Here is a 21,586-nt window from a genome sequence, read left to right as displayed (position 1 = left end):
CCCCCTCCCATGGGAACCAAGGCGGACGGCCCACCCCGGCCCCCCGGGGCCCCCACTGCCGCCTGCCTCGCCGGGGCAGGAGTGCCCGCCGTGGAGCTAGTGGACAGGTCGATGGGGGCCTCCTCCTCCTGCCCACCCTCCACTGACCCAGTGTCCCCAGTCAAGTCAATCCCCAGGGAAGGTGGTGCAGGCCGCCCGTCTAACTCTGGGCCTATGTGCCCTCCTGAAACCCCCTCCGCTGTGAAAGTGGGCCGCGCAAGGCAGTCCCCCCGCCCCTCCCCCTCCACAGCACCGGCCGGCGCGTGAACAGGCCCCAGAAGCTGAGGCGCAGGGGCCGCGGCCTGCACAACAGCTCCCGTGGCCCCAGGCAGAAACTCGATCGGAGGGAAGGCCCGCGGGGGCAGGCTCTTGCTTTTCCCGCCCCTCGCCGGGTCCCTGGGCGCTCCGCACCCCCTCCGATTGCTCCCCTGCCCACGAGCGTCTGGCTCGTCCTCCTGACAGGCCACGACTGCAGCCTTAACCCCGGCCGAGGCAGCGCGCGTGCCCCTGGTGGCCCCCACCCACGCCTGCCCCAACACACCTGGTTGCAGGAGATCTTCGCGCCCGGCCCGCGCGAGCAGCAGCAAGGCCGCCCGGACCTCCTCGGACGTAACGCCCGACATCGTGCCGAATACCACGCGTCAGGTGTGTGAAATGAAACGGCTGCCGTTCAAACAGCCCCCGACGCCGTATGGACTCCACAGAAACTACTTATTCCGCTAACTATGAACCACTGCGCTACACTCCTTTCTTTCTCCCTCCCGATGGTGCCAGGCGCAGGAAGAGGAAGTTCCCTTCCTCCCCTGCGCCTAAATACCCACCCCCTAACTCCTCCCCTTCTCCTGCCTGCCCTATCCTGCGCGAAAGACCCCGGGGGAAGACTAGTCTGCGACTTTGCTTCCCCCGGGGCCCGGCAGCGTGGCGGCAGAGCCAGTGGAGACTGCATTGCTGGGAAGGCTGCCTTCTGTGACTGTCCCGTTATTGGCAAGCTCTAAAACTAAACTAACCTGATATGAGGATGATTATTTTGTACAGTTTCTAAGAACTCTTTTAACATAATCCATTGCAAGGTAGTATGCCCAGACTAAAGCAACAGGACTCTGTGATGGAAAAAAACAACTGCTTGAAAATACCAATTGGCTTGTTATTAATACTTATGCCCAGCAGGAACTTAGCATAAAAGTACTGCTTGGTTGTGCCATAGGATTTTGGCTATCATGCACACACCCTGAGACTGCTGCGGGCCTCATTTATGAGAAGGGACACATCGCTGCGTCACTTCTCAGTGCGCCCTCCTTGCGACATGATTGATGCGTCATATTTACTGTATGACGCATCATGTCGCAAGGAGTTACAGATACATCAGTATTAATGACGTATCTGGATGGCGCAACAGTGACGCATTGATGGAGTGTGTCACAAAAGCGACGCAACTCCAGCAATGTGTCGTTTCACATGGGGCAAGCCCCATGTGAAAGGGCCTTCGTCAGTCTTACGCCTGCTGTGAGGCATGCGTAAGATATTGACGCATTTGCACCCTAGGAGTGGCGCATTGAAATCTGGTAGATTTAACTGTGTCACTTCTATGAGGCTTATTTACGTGGGAACGCCCACCCTGCATACATTATACCTGACGCAGGTATAATGTAACACAGGGGTTTACAAAGTGACGGCTCTGCTTTGATGCGTCACTTTGTAAATAAGGCGCATCAGGAAGCATGCTTTACGCCGCCTATGCGTCACTGAAAGTGACGCTATGGAAGCGCAAAACTGTTGCAAGACCTCATAAATAGGGCCCCTATACTTAGTAGTGTTGTTAGGAATGCCAATGGAGGAATGTCTGCAAGTTATTATGAACAAACAATTCTTAGAGCATTGTGTTGTCAGTCACTCAAAACGTGACTATTAAAGGTACATTGAGAGATCCTGGATTTGAGATGTGTTTGTGGTCATGACCAATGCAGTCAGGTGAAGGGGCATAAATCTTTGTATTCGCTGACTTTGGTCTGACAAACACAAAAACTGCACCTCCATGATACTCATATTCAGCTGGCAAATGTGCTAGCATAAAGTTTTGGCTACTCTTAAATGTAGTTGAGGGTCTTGGTCCAGACTGTCATGTTCCAAATGATTCCATACATTCCTGTCTTACTTACCGGACCAAACATGACGTAAATGTAAGCATGTTCTAACTATTGAATAACTGTACCTCATAATTCAGGATAGATTCATTAAAATACATACTTTAAATGGCAACATGATTCAAGTGTCTGTGTAATTAGAATATCTGCTTCTCTTTTCTAGGGCACATTAGGCTCCCACCACTGGAGAAATGCATGGAAGATATTGCTAAGAAGAGCAACGTGATAAAACAAAGGTAATAATTGTTCCATAACGAATGCATATGGCTCCAACCTCAAACTCCATCCCTCTCCAAGATAACTGCTTGAGCATTCGCAAAGAGTATTTCTTGGTTTATGGCCAGTTACCTGTAAATCAATCGCTAAGATCATCTTCAGCTTGATGGCACCAGGTCTTGATGCTCCATCATGTATGGCATTGGACCTTCTGACTCTTCTTTTCACTTCCCAACCAGCTGGGAGTGCTTTAAAGAAAATAATAATGACAGAGTTTTAAGTAGCGCGAACTTGACCCGAATCGGGTATCGGAGCGCTTTACGTTGCACCAGTTGCGGACATGAGGACACATTAATTTTTGTTAGGCACGCGGAGATTAAGTGATTTGCTCAGAATCACAGGATGTTCAGCATCACTGCCCAGACTCAAACCCTGTTCCCGGGTCGACCTCCCTAGCCGTTAGGCCAACTCTTCTCCCAGTTGTATACAGGGCCCACGGAGGCCCTGAGCAGGGAGTGTAGGTAGGGGGCCCGAGGCCCCAAATCCCTGCCAGGGGCCGCCACGCAAATATGTATCTAAGGATATATATTGGCGTGGCGGCCCCTGGGGTTTGGCGGCCCTGTGCAGGTGCACAGCTTGCACATGCCTTAGGCCGGCCCTGTTGTATAAGTGCTCTCCAAAATCATTAAATGATACAGAATGCTATAGACCTTTCTGGATATTAAAAATTGTATTTTCATTTCTTTCAACATGGTAAAACATTTGAGGGGCCAATACAATATGCTTATACCAGGGGAGCATGCCACACGATGCTTCTGGATATACAAAGTAGACTAATGGTGATTGCAGCTAACATGAATATAAAAATAGACCATGGGTACAATGAAATAACGCCCATCAGTATGTAAAGCTAGAGTTTTTCATATATCACTGACGAGATGTATTTAACCACATGAATTGCAGATGGGAGCAGTTTGCTAACAGGTCCTTGTTAACATATACTACTGTACTAATTCAAGTGTTCAGTTCACCATATCTTTGTAATTTTTCAACTCTTTAATTCTCCTATATCTCAATTCTCTTGAAGGGGATTCTATTTAGCGACATTGTGGCGATAATTCAAGCATTCAGTTCTCCTTGTTTTATTTGTGTTCTCTAGTGTTATTTCTCCTTGTTTTAATCAGCCCTTTTTTTATCTAATCCCCATATGTTTTATCCGTTTAAAACGTCCCCTCTTACCAAGTTTATCTGTTCTTCCCAGTGCGTTAACCTGTCATGTTTTTCTGCTTGCCCAAGTGCTCTAGTGCCCTTGGTTTCATAATCCCTTTCTAACCTTCCCTTTTGAGTGTTGTATTTCTTCATGATCTTACCTGATCTATTGGGTATCCTGACCCCTTTCTATTCTGACCTTCCATTTGTCTTACCCTACTGTTGCTTTAAGTGCTTACTGTCATGTTTGCTTTAACTAACCTCTGGCGTGCCTAATTGGTGCTAGTTGGATATCCGTTTCTAGTGCTGAAGGCCCAAATTTATCTCATGTCTTTAATTCATATTACCGAATGTTTGAAACTAAGCAAAGAGGAAAGGATAGAGTGGTGGAACTCATAAAATACTGACTATACTAGCCAGAAGCACACATCTGTCTCTGGTCAAGTCTCCCAACCATCTCCAAGATATATAGCCCTCATCTCTTTCAGTCACATAACATCTTCAATGTTACACACATGCATTATTCCATTCCATATCATCACCAATCAGTGACATCATCCTACAAGGCCAACACACTACCTACAAGACACATCTAAAATAACCACATACAAACACACACAACACACAACAAACAAGAACAAGGAGTAAATCACATAGTTCCAGAAACATTTCACATTTATACCAAGTAGGTTTACAATTTGTTTCAGGTAAAAATCAATGAGCCTCAATAGCAGTCTCTTTCTGCAATAAACTTCAACAACACACCCCCATCCAGGAATGTTATCTTCACTTGGAAGACTCAAACCTGTAGTTTTCTGTTGTCACAATAGTCTTAACTTCATGTTATCTGTGGCTCGTCCCCGTTATACCAGAATTTCCCTCCAAATCGATTCCCTAATGAATCCCCCCAAATCAGTATTGTTTATTAAATGATAGAGCTTTAATCCTCAAATTCTCTTGCGTTGCAAAGTCACACAATTACACCACAGCCTAACTACCCTCCAAGCTTCAGATAAACAGAGCTCTTATTTTCCTACATAATCTTTCTGGTCTATTAGCACATTTTAACCAAGTCGAATGTTATGACAACATGCACCTTTTTCTGTTTTAATTTCTATTCTTCATCTGTTGCTCAATCACTTTTCTCTCACCATTTTCCCCATTTCACATAGTTCTGAAAACTATAATTTTCCATTCATGGCATAACCTAGTTACAAAAATCCTTCCTTTTAATAATTTAAAGATAGACCTTCCCATAACAAAATGTGGGGTTGTTCTACAAGCCATCCGAGAGGTTTGTGCACCCTTATGTCAGATTCTGGGATGAAACTCTGAAATCTCCACACATGCATTTGCCCATGTCTCTGCACCATCAGCTCCCTACAAAAGTAGCAGAGTTGGGAAAACACCAAACCCATAACAACACTGGGTGGGGTGGCGGGGGGGGGGGTGGCGGGGTAGGGGGGGTGATTCTTTGACATTTTGCTCTGTGTTAGTGTCACAAAAGTGTCCTTAACCAGTACAAATGTTTTTTTTCCTGATTCACTTTCCAATGCCAAATGTGTTTTGCGTTGGAAACTACCTAAAGGTAACAAAAATCAGCTCAAAATGCTGCTTTGCACTACTTTACGTCAAGAGGGAATTACATGGGTGGGACATGGGCATTCCGATGCAACCACCCTTTCTTTTTGATGCTAAACCCTATCCACTAACATTAGCAGACAGGGTTCAGCGGCAAAAGCATGCATTAAAAGGAGAAATGTTTTCATTTCTCCTTTCTTTTCCAACTTTGCATGTGTGCTGCACTGTTCAGCACACATACAACGTAAGAAAGGGGTTTTCACTTGTCAAGCCATAGTATTTTGTACTGGGGGCGTGAGAAACGCTGGGGGTGTGAGAAACGCTGGGGGCGTGTGTCCGGCCTTCATGCCATGTGAACGCAATTGCGCTGCATCAAGGTGCACACTGGGGGCGTGAGAAACGCTGGGGGCGTGTGCTACGTTCCGCCCTTCATGCCATGTGGGTCAAACATTAATCAGAAGATCGTCTGCTGTGGCCGTGTGCTGGGGTGACAAGCGCGTTCACCTGGAGGCCTGGTAAGTAACATTACTGCAGGCTCTCCTGCGCGCTGTTACTGAACTCTCTCATTCAACGAAATTACACGCGCCTGCTACCATCAACCTGGGCTCTAGCCGGGCTCAGGCGGCGGATCAGTACACTAATTACACGCGCCTGATAACATCAACCAGGGCTGCAGCTGGGCCTCAAGCGGGGGAACACGCACCTGCTAACGTCAAACAGGCCTGCATCTGGGCCTCAAGCGGGGGAACACGCAAATGAGCATATCTGCGGGGACAATTACTGCAGCCTCTCCTACTCGCTGTCACTCAACTCTCTCATTAAACGAATTTACCCGCGGCTGATAACTCTCTCATTCAACGACATTACACGCGCCTGCTAACATCAACCAGGGCTGTAGCGGGCTCAGGGGGCGGATCACTACACCAATTACATGCGCCTGCTAACATCAACCAGGGCTGCAGCTGGGCCTTCTCCGTCCCTATTCTAATGAAACATAAAATGTTTAAAATAAATTGCCCTTGCCAAATACACACAATACACACATTCTAATTCATACCCGGACAACGTCGGGACGGGCTGCTAGTAGAGTGATAAAAGTCTCTCAGGTGATGTAATGTGTCTGCCTATTGTCCAATTTTCCTCTGATGATTATCATTCATGATAGAAGTTCAGTGACCTTGAACCAGTGCCACAGTGTTCAGCCCAGACCTGGTTGAATGATTGTTGGCTTTCAGTAGCTCAGAAGTGCTACAGTTGGCGCTCCCCTCTTTCGGGCCTGAAGACTTACAGCATGACACAGATTTTTTTTTCTGATCAGGCAACCTGCAGGACTAAATGAAGGCATGAAACAGGGCATGTGGTCAGTTCTTTTGGGTCGGACGCCAAAACATCTGATTTTTCGCTTGTTCACTCTGTGGACCTCAAAAAATCATGTGATCTTCCTCAGCGGAGTTCTGTCCCATAACAAAAACTTGCAGCGCTTACGAAACTAATTGCATGCCTTAGTTAATGGCTTGGGGAAAACAACCCTAGAATCTAGTTTTGTGCCTAATCAGCATTTTAGCAGTTTATAAAAAGCAGTAGCACACTGTTGTATCTTCCCTCTTTTCTTTTGGTTCCTTCCACGCCCCTCCATTTCTGCCCTTTCGAACATTCCTAGAATGTTGTGAGTGTTCTATGGTGCACTCTTTTGTGCCAACGGTTTTGCTCACTGGTTTTTGGATGCCGTTGCTGGTACCCATGCTAATTAAAGCTACTGAACGCTTCTACTGTTCCTACTGAATTATTTCACTGGTGACGAGTTGTTGTGAGGAGGATAATGTCACTACATTCTACCAATAATGGATTATTTTCGCATTCATATTACCCTGCACATGGTTTTCAGTGCTCAAGGAATATGTGCAGGGCATACTTATCTTGCAGTCCGAGTCAGAGCTGTAGCCGGGGCTGGTTTGGGGCTGCAGGTTAGGAACAAGGCTGTTTGGGGATCTCATATGCGGGGCCTTTGGTCACTATGGGGCGTATTTTCAAGCACAGCGTTAAATAATTATCGCCGCTTTAGCGGCAGAAAACTGCCGCTATAGCGGCGATAATGGGCTTGATAATATGCCCTGGAGAATTCCAATAGAAGCCCATGTTGACACCAGAACATGGGCTTCTTTTGGATTTCTCAAGGGCATATTATCAAGCCCATTATCACCACTTTAGCGGCAGTTTTCCGCCGCTAAAGCAGCGATAATTTTAACGCCGTTTCTTGATAATATGCCCCTATCGCACCATCTTTCAGTACACCAAGTTACTTTTCACACAGCATGAACAGTGTTCCTCACAGAGCACAGCAATAGCCTGTAATGCCAGATTTATTGTGACAGTTTTGATTTATTTATGCTGTCATCATATTTACATTTTTGCAATGTATGAACGATCAATGGCAAAATAATTACTCATAAAACAATGTATGGCTCCCACAGACTTTGCTCAATAAGGCACCCACGTTGTGCACATCAAAATAATTCGTAGGGACTTACAATAGGGCCTAGATAAGCCAGAGGACTAAAAGTTAGCACCCTTGAGGGGTACTTACTAGATGTCAGAATCTACCTATCATCCTTCCAATTTGAAAATTGCAAAGCGTTGAGTAAGAGTCACACATGTTTCATACAACATTGAAACGAGGCCATGCCTGCCTTTGTAAGCAGTGTGTAATTATAGCCAACGTCCCCCTATGTCCCTTCCGGCACAATCCCCACCCAGAAAACACAATAGTATTGGCCTTCAAGGGAATGTCGGGAGGACGTGTTTTTCTTGTAGAAACCATAGACTTCCTCTTTTAAGTCTGAAAACATAATGATTTATAAGGGAGTCACAAATTCAATATTTTATCTCCCCTTTCCTTCCTGTCTCCCCTTTTCTTGCTGTTTGATTGGGTAATTACAGCCTACTTACCTTTAATTCATTCCACAATTTTGTTAATTTTTCTCTGTGGTTCCCTTCATTTAATTGGGGAATTCCATTAGTTTGGAGTTTTATTTATTCCAAGCTGTAAAAGATTAAGTATTGCCAATTAATCCCTGCTCCTACTTTCTATAGCTACCTGCCTAGGTTGGGTATTTCTTCTGCAACTTACTTGGTGGAAGAAGAATCCTGAACCGTGTCCTCCCTTCTGCCTTCTCGCTCTGCAAGTGAATTTGGAGGGAATCAGGGTTCCTATATATAGTGCTCCTAATTGTAAATTATCAATTAATGAACTCTCATTAGGGCAGTCCCTGGTTGTTTGCCTCCTTTTTGCCTATTTTACGGGGGCCATCTTGTAAGATGTTATCATTATGCCTCTCCCTATTGCTTTATACCATTATATGGGGCATATGTGTTTTTTTTCGTGAATTCTGTTATTTAATAACCAATTATTAATCAACTGTTTTTACTACCTCTGTTTCATTAGGTATCTGATTGTTATGTATATTATAATGATTTTTGGCTCTGCCCTTTCTGTTGTTACCTATTTTTATTTATATACGCCCCTGTTTCTTCTAAACCATTTTCGGAGCCTCATCTATTCTTTCTCTCCCGATCGTTTTGATTTTGGTTTAGGTTACCACCTTTCTTTTCAGCGCCATTTTGTACTGGGCTGATTCCTTACAGTCCTTTTTTGTTTTAGACACTTTTTTTTTTTTGGCGATCATTGTATTACATTGTAACGTCATGTTGCCATGGCTGTTCACTTTGTCGGCCATCATTGACTCTATATCGTCCCAGTTTATTTACTGCCTCAAACAATATACTACTCTGTTTTGTTTCATGAGAACTAATCATTCTCAAGAAATATATACATATGAATTGGTCTATGGTTGATTGCAGTATTATTAATCCCTTGGGTGATATAAATCCCCTGAGGGCACTATAGTATTAAACCTATGTGTCATACTTTACAGGGACTCATTTGTATAGTTCCTTTTAAATTTCTATTTGTGGGCTACCATATGTATACATTCTTAAATTTTGCCAAAGGATATTTATTTCTTTTAATTCAGATTATGCTATTTCCCTCCGCAGACTTTTCATATTATAACTGGCTTCGCTCATATGTGGGTGAAACACGATGTTACACTATGCAAGCTATCATCCGGCATGCCAGAAGAATAATATACCGTTCGGCCAGTTTTTAAGGGTGCGGCGTAACTGCACCAGTAAACTAGAATATGAAAAACATGCCAAAGTTTTAACCAGTAAGTTTCTAGATAGAGGATAATCTAAACAAATGGTGAAAAAAGCTTATAAACGTGCTAAGTATTACAATAGAGACAGCCTATTCGAACCAAAAAATAAGAAAGAACAATTGGACAAACCCATAGTGTATGTAACCAATTTTTCAAATATTTCCAATACAATCAAAAACTTAATTAATAGCAATTGGAAATTATTAAATGATACAGAAAGAGTCCCGTTACCTAAACCAATATTCGCGTTCAGAAGAAACAAGACTATAAAAAATTGTCTAGTACACACATATCCTGATGAGAACCAAAACAATCAGATAAGTACCATCAACGGATCAACACCAATGGGCAATTTCCCTTGTGGTAATTGTAAAAACTGTAGCTCCATAATCAAAGGACAGACAGTGACATTTGGTAGCATAACCCATATTCATAAAATGTTTCTGAATTGCAGGACACAGAATGTTATATATATGATTCAATGCCCCTACGACAAAGCCTATATTGGCGAAACCGCCAGAGAGATAAGACTCAGATTAAACGAACATAGATCGGCACTCCGTACCAAAAAGCAAAATGCACCCTTGGTAACCCACTGGCAAGAAAAAAGACACCAGATTGAGGACCTTAAATGGTGCATATTAGAAGTGGTCAGCCTAAATAAGAGAGGAGGTGATTTAACAACTAAACGAAAGAAAAGGGAGCAGTACTACATGTCTAGATTTAACACATATAGAACTGGCCTGAACAATAGAGAGGAGTGGTAAAGAATCCTGTAGAGGGAGAAAGCAGTTCAACCACATATGAGCGAAGCCAGTTATAATATGAAAAGTCCACGGAGGGAAATAGCATAATCTGAATTAAAAGAAATAAATATCCTTTGGCAAAATTTAAGAATGTATACTTATGGTAGCCCGCAAATAGAAATTTAAAAATGAACTATACAAACGAGTCCCTGTAAAGTATGACACATAGGTTTATTACTATAGTGCCCTCAGGGAATTTATATCACCCAAGGGATTAATAATACTGCAATCAACCACAGACCAATTCATATGTATATATTTCTTGAGAATGATTAGTTCGCAAGAAACAAAACAGAGTAGTATATTGTTTGAGGCAGTAAATAAACTGGGACGATATAAACTCAATGATGGCCGACAAAGTGAACAGCCATGGCAACATGACGTATAGGTGCCCAGTAATAGTAGTTCCAACAAGGGTATCAAGCCAGAAGAAGTAAAGATCGACTGATTACTAATATAATGCAGGTCAGGATTAAAATACAATGTAATACAATGATCGCCCCAAAAAAAAAAAAGTGTCTAAAACAAAAAAAGGACTGTAAGGAATCAGCCCAGTCCAAAATGGCGCTGAAAAGAAAGGTGGTAACCTAAACCAAAATCAAAACGATCGGGAGAGAAAGAATAGATGAGGCTCCGAAAAAGGTTTAGAACAAACAGGGGCGTATATAAATAAAAATAGGTAACAACAGAAGGGGCAGAGCCAATAATAATTATAATATAAATAACAATCAGATACCTAATGAAATCGAGGTAGTAAAACAGTTGATTAATAAATGGTTATTAAATAACAGAGAATTCACAAAAAAAAGCACATATGCCCCATATAATGGTATAAAGCAATAGGGAGAGGCATAATGATAACACCTTACAAGATGGTCCCCGTAAAATAGACAAAAAGGAGGCAAACAACCAGGGACCGCCTAATGAGAGTTAATTAATTGATGATTGACAATTAGGAGCACTATATATAGGAACCCTGATTCCCTCCAAATTCACTTGCAGAGTGAGAAGGCAGAAGGGAGGACACGGTTCAGGATTCTTCTTCCACCAAGTAAGTTGCAGAAGAAATACCCAACCTAGGCAGGTAGCTATAGAAAGTAGGAGCAGGGATTAATTGGCAATACTTAATCTTTTACAGCTTGGAATAAATAAAACTCCAAACTAATGGAATTCCCCAATTAAATGAAGGGAACCACAGAGAAAAATAATAAAATTGTGGAATGAATTAAAGGTAAGTAGGCTGTAATTACCCAATCAAACAGCAAGAAAAGGGGAGACAGGAAGGAAAGGGGAGATACAATATTGAATTTGTGACTCCCTTATAAATCATTATGTTTTCAGACTTAAAAGAGGAAGTCTATGGTTTCTACAAGAAAAACACGTCCTCCCCACATTCCCTTGAAGGCCATCAGCGGTAAGGAGAAGGGACCCTAAGGGTATACTTATGCACGAAATAGAAAGAATGGAAAAAAGAATAATGAAATTATGTCTTTTTTTAAACAGAAAAATACAGCTTTTTTTGGCCAAAAGAACCAAGAAGATACATAAAGAGTTGAATGAAAGGTATCTTCCTTACCCTATGCTATATATGTAAGAAAGAGGCACTTGAAGGGTAAAGCAATTCCTAATGGCAATTCGTTTCTCTCTAGCAATAGAACAAAAGAAAAGATAACAATATGCCACAAGAACATTATAACTCCATGTGGAAGTAAATACTCCCTAGGTAAGAGAAACCGAAGAACAGGTTATAACATTAACAACCACAATGTAAAGGGCAGAGTTAATTGATTTTTCTTTACCCTCCAGCAAGGCTTGACTTGCCAGCAAGCCTCTAAGATTTTTATTCACACAGATTATTGGAGGTCTTTTCAAGACCCAATAGGAATGAGACATTTTCTTATAACAGTTTCAAAAGCTAAATTGTCTTAGTATATGCAGGGATATGAGCAAAGGTTTTTGACGGGTTACCAAATAATAGGGGATTAAAAAGGATACATTTAAGCATTTAACAATGGTTAATGTATGAAATTAATAAATAGGATGTTCATGATAAATACTTAAAGAACAGTAATATTAGATACAATTGTGAAAAAACAACCCAGTACCTTGTCTAACTGATTGTTATTATACACCTTTTTGTTTAGATGTCTTTTTAAATTGAACATTAATGTCCTGAAGAAGGAGCAGATATTGTAGATCACCGAAACGCCGCGTCGATAAATTGGTCATTAATACATTTATATAGTGACTCCTAAGGATTCCGGCCTAAAAAGTTTGGAAAAGGAAATTTGTTGTTTTGAATAAGAACTGGATTCTACACTCTAGATGTGGCTCCAATAAGTGGTCAGAATATCCCAGAAAGTAGAGCGGTTTGAGTGTGTCTTCTGCAGCACAAGGATTGATTCCTTGTAGAATCAAATCATCTGCCTTTCATCCTGCTAAATACTATAATCTAAAATGGTAGAGATTCTAAGCAGAATGTATATGTATAGGAATACATTTTGATATAAATATATGAAATGGATGTATGACGTTACAACGTATACTTTTACAACGCCTACCTTTACATCGTAAGTTTTACAACGCATACCATTACAACGCATAATGCTTTTGAGCGCTGGATATTGAATAGTTTAATTTACTAGTCCAACTCCAGTCCCCGTGGGTAGTAGGGAAGGTTATTGGATAGTAAATTAACCTATTCCCTATCCTAGAGCGCCCCCCAGAGCAATGCGTTGTAATAGTTTGCGTTGTAAAAGTTGCGTTGTAATGGTAGTTCGTTGTAAAAGTTTCGTTGTAAAGGTTGTATACCATATGAAATACACTACTGTCGTCCCATGCACCTGCAGAGTACATTTACATGATGTGCAGCTATATAAGAGCTATATATAAAGCCGCACATGTAATTTTAAAATGTATACATCTTGCCTACATTATCAGTCGTTGGCTGTGAAATCACAACTAAGCATCCTAGAAGCTGCACTGCTTTCCAAGTAGAGTTTCTTTCAAACATGGCTCATGGCATCTGGTATCTGAGGAACCTATCTCTGCAGGACAGTGCACCTGGAATTTCTTCAACGTCAGTCATTCTGCATTCTCTCTACCTTCACCAGAGAAGTTGGGATTTATGCACACATTTTAATTCCTTTTACTAAGTAACTGAGGCAAGTAAAGCTAAAACATAATATACCCAGGATACATTTATGTGCGCAGGATAACAAAATGAGGCTTCTTTTGAAACCAAGATACAAGATTAGGTCACCTGCTGTCCTAATATCTTTAAGTGCCTATTTTATATTCAGATTTCTTCATCTGTTGCATGGATTTTAGGAAGCCGAAGCAAAAAAGCATGTTGCCATTCAGTTGCTCTACAGCCCTATTATTTTCGGCTGTTTAGTGTCATCTGGTATGCGTTCAGGATTGCCTGTGGCATCTGTGTGCACTCATCTTTTTGCCTTACCACAAACTTCAGTTATTGCTTATGGATTTTTTGACTTTGGAGTATATATGTGCATTAAAAAACAATAAGAGAAATCCTGCATTTATAATTAAATACCGGCTGATGACAACAGGCACCATTCGATATTGCAAAGTCATCTAAAGTTGTAGTCAGGGCAAGCATGTATTCCTGAATCAGATTGCATGACCCACTGTATAGTAATTGTATAGCTACTCAATCCCTGGCGGCACAGCACTCAAGATAATATACTGCATCGCTAAACAATTATAAGGTCCCAAAGGACACTGCACTCCAAACCAAAACACATACGTAAAAGACATTGGCATTTAAGACACCAATAGCTCTAACTCTCACAAATGCAAGACCTATTGCATTGCAAATGCTTGTTCTAGAGTTTGTTATGCAAAATGGTTTTAAGTAAACAAAATGAATCTCCCTGAGGGCACAGTGAACCTGCTAAACCAACAGAGAGCAAACAGGAAAGGGCCTGCCTTAAGCCAGAGAGGCTGAACTAATCCGGGTAATTATGTGATTACCTGAAACCAGCCTCGAAATACTTACGCCGTCACCAAGTTGCAAATTTGCAAGGTAAACAAGTCCAACAAACACTAGAAACTAAATTGATTATATATACAAGTCTGAATCCCGACCTCGGCACTAGAGTCAAAATCGTGTGATTCTGGGCACTTAATTTCCCTGTACCAAAACTTACACATTCCTCTCATAGATCCAAACTCCTCCAACACACTACCACCCACCTGGTTTAAAACATTTAAATTAATTTACCCACTCTGCTGCCTTCACTGATTCTCTCTGCTTCTTCAGTCTATCAGCTCTGGTGGTCTCTGCAGCAATTGAAGTCTCCAGTCCAATTCAGATGCTGCCGTCATGCTGTTGATAATGATAGCGGCATGAGAGCAGCGCTAGGATTGGCTGAAGCGGGCAGCCTCGACGCTCCAGCAGGCATTGGGGGCCTGGGCCTGCTCTCCACCTAGTGATCTTAGACAGCTGGGTGGAGCGGTTTACATGGCACATGTTAGGCTGACCGTCGCTAGACAACCGGCCTACCTGAAATGCGCTGTGAAATTTATGGTGGAGTGAGCATCAGTCCCCTGCTACCAGTCAGCAGCAGTGGCCCCGCTCCCAAACACGGCTCGGGTTGCGGAAAGGGAAAAATAAAATAGTAAATTCAATTTCTTGCCATTCTATTTTTCACCTTTTGTAGCGCAGGCAGCGGTGGGGGGGGGATGCTCATTTGCCCTCTTGGAGTGGCCACCACTGCTGAGTCAGCAGATGCCTTGGCCCGCGTCCAGCCCTCAGAGCATCCTCCGGCATATTATTATGAGATCTCTACTCGCCTAGTATGGATCTCATCACCTTATGAGCATCAGCTGATGCAGTGATTGTGTTTTAGGCAGAGCTGAATGCCACGCAGGATGCCAAGTTGATTCAACCCTCTTGGCATGCTTTTTGTCCTGAATAACTAAACCTCCAAAGCGAAGTTTCGCTCTAAAGAGCAAAAAATTTACCTGTTAAAATGTCCCTGTTTGATAAGGAGTTTCTCACTGAGCATCAGGAGCTATTTTCTTTTTACTTTATAGAGAAAACAACAAGATGCCGACCCCACCACAATTCAGATGCTCGTCAATCTGAGCAAACAAATCAAACTCGATTCAAGATTTGTTTGGTATATTTTATTTATACCTTTTTACTTTTAGAATTTTTTTGAATACTTAAGAGTGGACATATGTCTGAGAAAGACACCCTACATTTAACATACTACAAAAATGACATTCTACACAAATAACAACAACATAACTCAATTAGAAAACAACCACAAAACACAATATGCCTTGTTAGGCAAAAAAGAAAAATGAATCTTTACATATATTCAAACAAGAAAACAATACTCCAACTCAATGATAGAGACACGTTCCCAAGAAGAAATCAAAGAACACAGATAAATTCAGAACATTAATCAAGATCAGAACTCAATCCTGTATAGTTCATGTATTCCTTATATTCTGCCGACGCGTTTCGAAACCGTGAACAACGTGCACGGAATCTCATCAGGGCTCAATCAATGGGGTTCTGTTTTGAATCAGTAGCAGTTGTCACGGTGATCCTATGATGTCATCAATTTGTAAAGCCAGTGTTATCTTGGGCGGGTCTGTGTGATCCTCCCTTTCCAGTAATTTGATTTATAGATATGCTTTCAGCCTCGGATCGTAGCGTGTAGTATTGCTCCCGCCGCGGTCGGCATCTTGTTGTTTTCTCTATAATAATATATGGTCCTGCTGACCCTGCGTCCTGGGACCTACCTCCTCAACTACTCAAATTTTGTTTTTACTTGTCATTTCCGGTATGCCTCAAAGAGTGCTCCATGGCAGATCAAAGATTCCCAACAGCAGAGGCAGAAGAGCATGGACGTCATTTAGTGTTCGCCAGGGGCTGTAGCTGGGACTCCTATCTTGCACCTTACGACCCATTAAGCATTGCTTTTGTGACCCAGGCCCCAGAGGTGGCAACATCAATGCCAAGGACACATGGACAGTCTGCTCTTTTGGTAGTGGATGCTCAACTCTTCTGGTTTACTGCCCATTTTTTTAAATAAATTAAAAATAATTAATAATTAATAATGACTTACTATTCACAATTAATATAATAAAAAAAGGAACACCAGGAGGTTGAACGACATTTGCTGAAAGCTAAGGCAAGCTGAGCAATGTTTTTAAATGTATGTTGTGTGAATGTTTGCGCTTGAGGGTTTGTGAGAGAGCGTATGGCTGAAAGTGCTTGTCTGTACGATCTTCGGGTTTCGAAGGATTTTAAAATTGAAAGGTGAGTACGGCAGGGAAGTATCCTGGCCTCATTTCTGTTTAATCTATACATTAATGACCTGGAAAAGGTTTTGGTAGAAACAGGGGCCGACTTTCCTTATGCAGGGCGTAGAGAACTGCCTGTCCTGCTATATGCGGATGACGCTGTCCTCATAGCAAGGATGCCAAGGGGTCTCCAGATGCTACTTGACACTTTTAGGAATTTTATGGTGGCCCGTGACCTAGCTGTTAATAATGTTAATAACTCCAAGTCCTATATTATGCAGGTTGAGATCCGCCCTAAGAAGCAGTACCCCTTTAAAGTGGCTGATGAGAAAGTGCCTCTGACCCCGACTTTTTCATATTTGGGTGTTTTATTAGATGACCACTTGAACTGGGGGGCCCTTATTCAGAGGAAAAAGGGGGAAGTTTTGAGGGCAAATGCAGCTATTTTCAACTTTGCCGCAAAAATGGGTAAGCGCCCTATTGCAGCCTTGTTGAAATTATATCAAGTCAAAAGTGTTGCTATTGCCAGTTATGGGAGCGAGCTATGGGGCTATTCTGTAACTGATGTATTCCAGGTGGTGGAGAATAACTTTTTAAAACAACTTCTTGGGGTGCCTAAAGGATGTTCAAATTTGGTGGTACACGAAGAAATGGGGTTACCATTTATTTCTGTTATTCTGGCCTTGCCCCTCTGCTGTTTTGGCTTAAAACTTGGCTAAACAAAGACCTAGTTCTTAATCACCAGATTTTGCGAGAAGTTCTGAGTCTTGAATACATGTTACGCTTTCCTTGATTAAAGTATTTAAAGGGATGCTTTGAAGAGCTGGGGCGTCCAGACCTTTTTTAAAGCCTGATTGTATTACCGTTGCGAATGTAGATTTTGAAAGGAAGTCTTTTTTCTACCTTAAAAGGCTCGATAGAGATGGGGTAGAACTGTGCAAACTGAGTGTCCGTAAATTTGTGATGCTAAAAACCACATCATCCATTGAACCATATCTTTTGTGGCCTTTGTCGTCCCATGAGCGCTTTTTATTAATCGGGTTACGTTTGGATTATTTCCATTTTTTACTTGCTGTCCCAAAAGGGATTTGCAGAGGGCAAGTGCTAGCATCCTGTGGCTGCGACGGTGTGTCTCCACAGGATTTGCTGCACTTTATGTTTTTTTATAGACTTTATGAAGTACCCCGTAGTTTTTTTAAAAATCCCTTTGTTAAAAAGGCTGAACTTTATACAGGTACGCCCAGCACTCTTACCTACAAATGTTGAAACCTGAATGTATTCCACTTGTAGTAGGCTTCTTGAAATCCTCGCTGAGATCTAGAAACTGTATGGAAAATTAATAATTCCCCAACACCAGTAGGCATCCTCTTATTTACTAGCTATGAATTTGTACGTTCAATTACTGACAGCCCGTTATTTCCACCTTTTTTTAATATTGATCCTGATGTTTATATTTTTGTGTATTTTATTGGAGTGTCTATTACAATTTATACCATGAATTGTATGTTTTTATATTTTTAATGGTGCTGTATAACTTTTATGGTTTTTGTTTTTAAACCAAATAAAGTTTTTTTGAAATTGCATGTCTGTACTTGTGAGCATGTGTGTGAGTGGATGTGAGTGGGCGAGAGTCTGTGACAAGTGGTGAATGAAGTGAGTGTGAGTGGATGAGTAGACACATTACTTGTGGTCACACAAACCCTTTTTTTTTTAGTTAAATAATTTTTATGCACAAACCCTTTTTTAGATGTACACTTCCACTTTAGGCCACTATCATGACTTAATGCTCTATTTAACAGCCTATTTTTGTATTTGGTATTTGTAAAGTGCTAGTCTGAGTCAGTAACTGGTTCCTGGTTAATGAGACTATTCAGGATTAAAGCTTGGATTATGTTACATCTCCAAGTTACTGGGATCCGCCTAGACCATTTATGAAGATACGTAGCAGTCCCAACCACGTCCCTCGAACCCTGGTGACTTGTTCTTGTAGGGAGAGAGTATAATCGATTAGAACGCCCACATTTGTAACCAACTTTTTGGGGGTTCGGTGCAGTGTCCAGTATAGCTGGCCACCACGATCAGTACTACATTTTTCAGCACTTCCAAACAATATTTCTGATTTATCTGCATTTAATTTCAGACAGTGGAGATGCAGCCACTCTGACACATCAAAATGACGCTCGACTACATTATCCCTTGTTTCATCACACTAATCAACGATAGAGATAATTGGTTGAGTGTCATCAGCATACATCATGATCTCAAATCCTCTTTTTTTCACAACATTGGCCAGCGGAGCCATTTGTGACCTTGTTTGCTTTGCCTTTACTTGCTTCCCTTGAATTCTTATTTTTCCATTCTGTAGCTGCCTTGCATATCTCTTATGCGTCTGGTGTGATAAAGCGGCATATCCCATAGTCCTTGCATAAATAGCAAATTCTCACATGCAATATTGATCCGCTGCATGTGCTATATATTATTTCTTAACCTGGTATCACATATACATTACCTTTACTATTGCTCACAATGTACCACAACTTTTTGTTTCTACTCTTGTACTTTGCTCTTTTATGCCCGTTAACAGTATTCCACACCTCTACTTCCTATGCATGGATATTTCTTCAGTGATGTACCCCACTTTTTATCACTGCTACAATGTGCTGCTCATATTTGCACACCGAATGTACTGCACAATAACTCCCATTTAGCTTCTTATGTACACTTTACGTAAGCCTATAGCTATGCAACCACTCTAAAGATATAGGAGACCCATTATGTGACTCTCATGGAATGACTGCATATCAATTGGCCACAATTCCATTTTCTAATACAATTGGCTGTCTTCAAAACTGGCCAGACTTCTTGAAAGTAAGTAACTGTGTTCAAAATATGAATTAATAGTCCTCAGTTCCAATAACTAACATTCAAAAGTATGGGACTCTATACTTTGCAGTGACATGGGGAAGAGGTGAAACTATTTGAAGGAATCCCAGTCATCTTAATGAGGCTTACTCTGGGTAATAGGAGATTGAAGCAAAAGGCTTTGTGAAAGTGAGCGAGCATGGTTGCCTTTATTACCCTGAACCCAACTACACATATGTACCCTATGACTGAGCAGTAGGCATATTCTCCCTAGTTAGAGTTTCCCATATAAAATGACAAGTCATGTCTCTATCTTTTAATAAATGCTGTGTTCTTTCATTAAGGTATGGGACCATCGAGGGAAGCTCATTTAAAATCGAGTTCATCGAATACATTGATGAGCTTGCTTCAGAGATTGGCGTCAAGCCCAGTTTCTGCCATCTCCTTCTGAGTGATCCCAGACTTGCACTGGAAATCTTCTTCAGTGCTTGCACATCACCACAGTACCGACTGACTGGTCCAGGGAAATGGGACGGAGCACGGAACGCCATCCTGACCAAGTGGGACCGGGTAGTGACACCCATGAAGATGCGGGTGGTGAAGAAGACCAAGAGGTCTCCCCTTTCCACCATGCTTGGACTTCTTGGTCTCCTTGCTTTGTTTGCTTCAATTTTTATATTTACATAAACAGCATAAAAATGATTTCTAATATACAATCCGTCCACAAATGTATAGAGGCTGTTTTATTATATTGACTCTCATTGTTTTTGTCTATATAAGTAATTTTAATGCTACTTCCTCATTAATTTAAGTGTCCATTTACTTCCCTTGAGCTGTTTGGATCTACGACTAAAACGCACCTTCCATATTGGGCCAAATGTAAGACCATTCCATTTTGCGACTCACAATTTGCAAAATGGAAAGTACAACAGTGTTTGCAATTCCTAATGGGGTCACCAAAGACCCTCCTCATTAATATGAATGAAGTAGGTAGCAATTTGCGACCCCTAAGGAATAACACATCACTGGGATGGTGACCTGCTGGGGACAGCGGATCACTATGTCTGTATAGGCTTTTTAATGAAAGCAACTTTTTTTTCCAAATGCAGACCGGGGATGTGTTTCAAATAAAGAAATTAAAAGTTTTCTTTTCATTTTTCAAGGTCAGACAGTGGTCCATGGGACCACTGCCTGCTCTTAATAAAAATATTTTCGCATACATTCACAAAGGGGAAGGGGTCTCCTGGGGACCCATTCGTGTTTGCGACTGGCTTACCACCTACTTGAAGTAGGTGGTAACTGCAATTGTTTAGAAACCGCATTTGCGGTCACAATTAGGAAGTGATGCCCTTGGCACGCCACTTTCTAATAGTGACTCGCAAACCCTATTCTGCAAGTCTGGAATAGGGTTTGTACATGCATAGAACCCTTTTTAGCAGTGGCAAACAGGCAAATTCCTGTTTGCGACAGCAAAATGGGTGGTACATCTGGCCCCATGTCAGTTACCATACTTGTACTTTTTTTTTACTACCTTACAAGACATCACCTCACACAGGTTTTTTTACTGAAAAAGGCCTGCTGCGGAGACACCAGCCAATGTAATCATTTACAGAGAAAAAACACATTTCTTTTTGGGTAGAACATGAAAATCTCAAATTGTGTCAAAGAGAGAAAGATCACTTTCTCACAAAAATGTTTGTCTCCATATATGTTGAATCTGGATGTCTCTCCATTTACCCTCCCTGTATGTATAAAACTTAAGGGCATATTTACAAGCCTTTATTGCCACCACAACGTCACTTTTCATGATGTTGTGGTGGCGATAGGGGCTGTGCCTTATTTACAAGGTAGCGTTAAGCCACTTAACATGACTTCACACTGCCTTGTAAATAAGGCAACCTTTCACGGGTGGGCGGTCCACTGCAACACCCATTGATTTAAATGCTGTCCTATATTTACAAGGGTGTCGTAAATATCGGGCGGTGCCAAAATTAGGACCAGGGGAAACCTGGTCTTACTCTGGTGCAACGAGGAGAAATGCTTTATTTCTCCTCATTTTTGAGGTTTCCATTTGTGCTGCGTTGTGCAGCACACATGGAAATAGCAAAACACCGTTGATTGTTTATGTGCAGGAAGGTGTTCCTTCAATCAACAAAAAAAAGGATTTTTTGCAACTTCTTTGTGTGCTGCATTAAGCAACACACATAGAAGTTACAAAACACCATTTAAA

The 21,586-nt window shown here is 41.8% G+C and overlaps 1 protein-coding gene across 1 annotated transcript in view; it reads left to right on the top strand.

Moving 5' to 3' along the window:
* Positions 1-20,167, top strand: part of LOC144775526 (dimethylaniline monooxygenase [N-oxide-forming] 2-like) — a 223,986-nt gene extending 203,819 nt beyond the window's left edge. The window contains exons 7-8 of the mRNA XM_078659234.1: positions 2,344-2,416; positions 19,701-20,167. Coding sequence (XP_078515360.1) covers positions 2,344-2,416; positions 19,701-20,043 — 416 coding nt within the window. The 3' untranslated portion in view covers positions 20,044-20,167. The remainder of the gene's footprint in view (positions 1-2,343; positions 2,417-19,700) is intronic.
* Positions 20,168-21,586: the final 1,419 nt, after the last annotated feature.

Source organism: Lissotriton helveticus, chromosome 1_1, assembly GCF_964261635.1.
Source record: "Lissotriton helveticus chromosome 1_1, aLisHel1.1, whole genome shotgun sequence".
NCBI lineage: Eukaryota > Metazoa > Chordata > Amphibia > Caudata > Salamandridae > Lissotriton > Lissotriton helveticus.
Note: the sequence above shows the minus strand (reverse complement) of the source record. Positions and strands in the feature narration are given on the sequence as shown.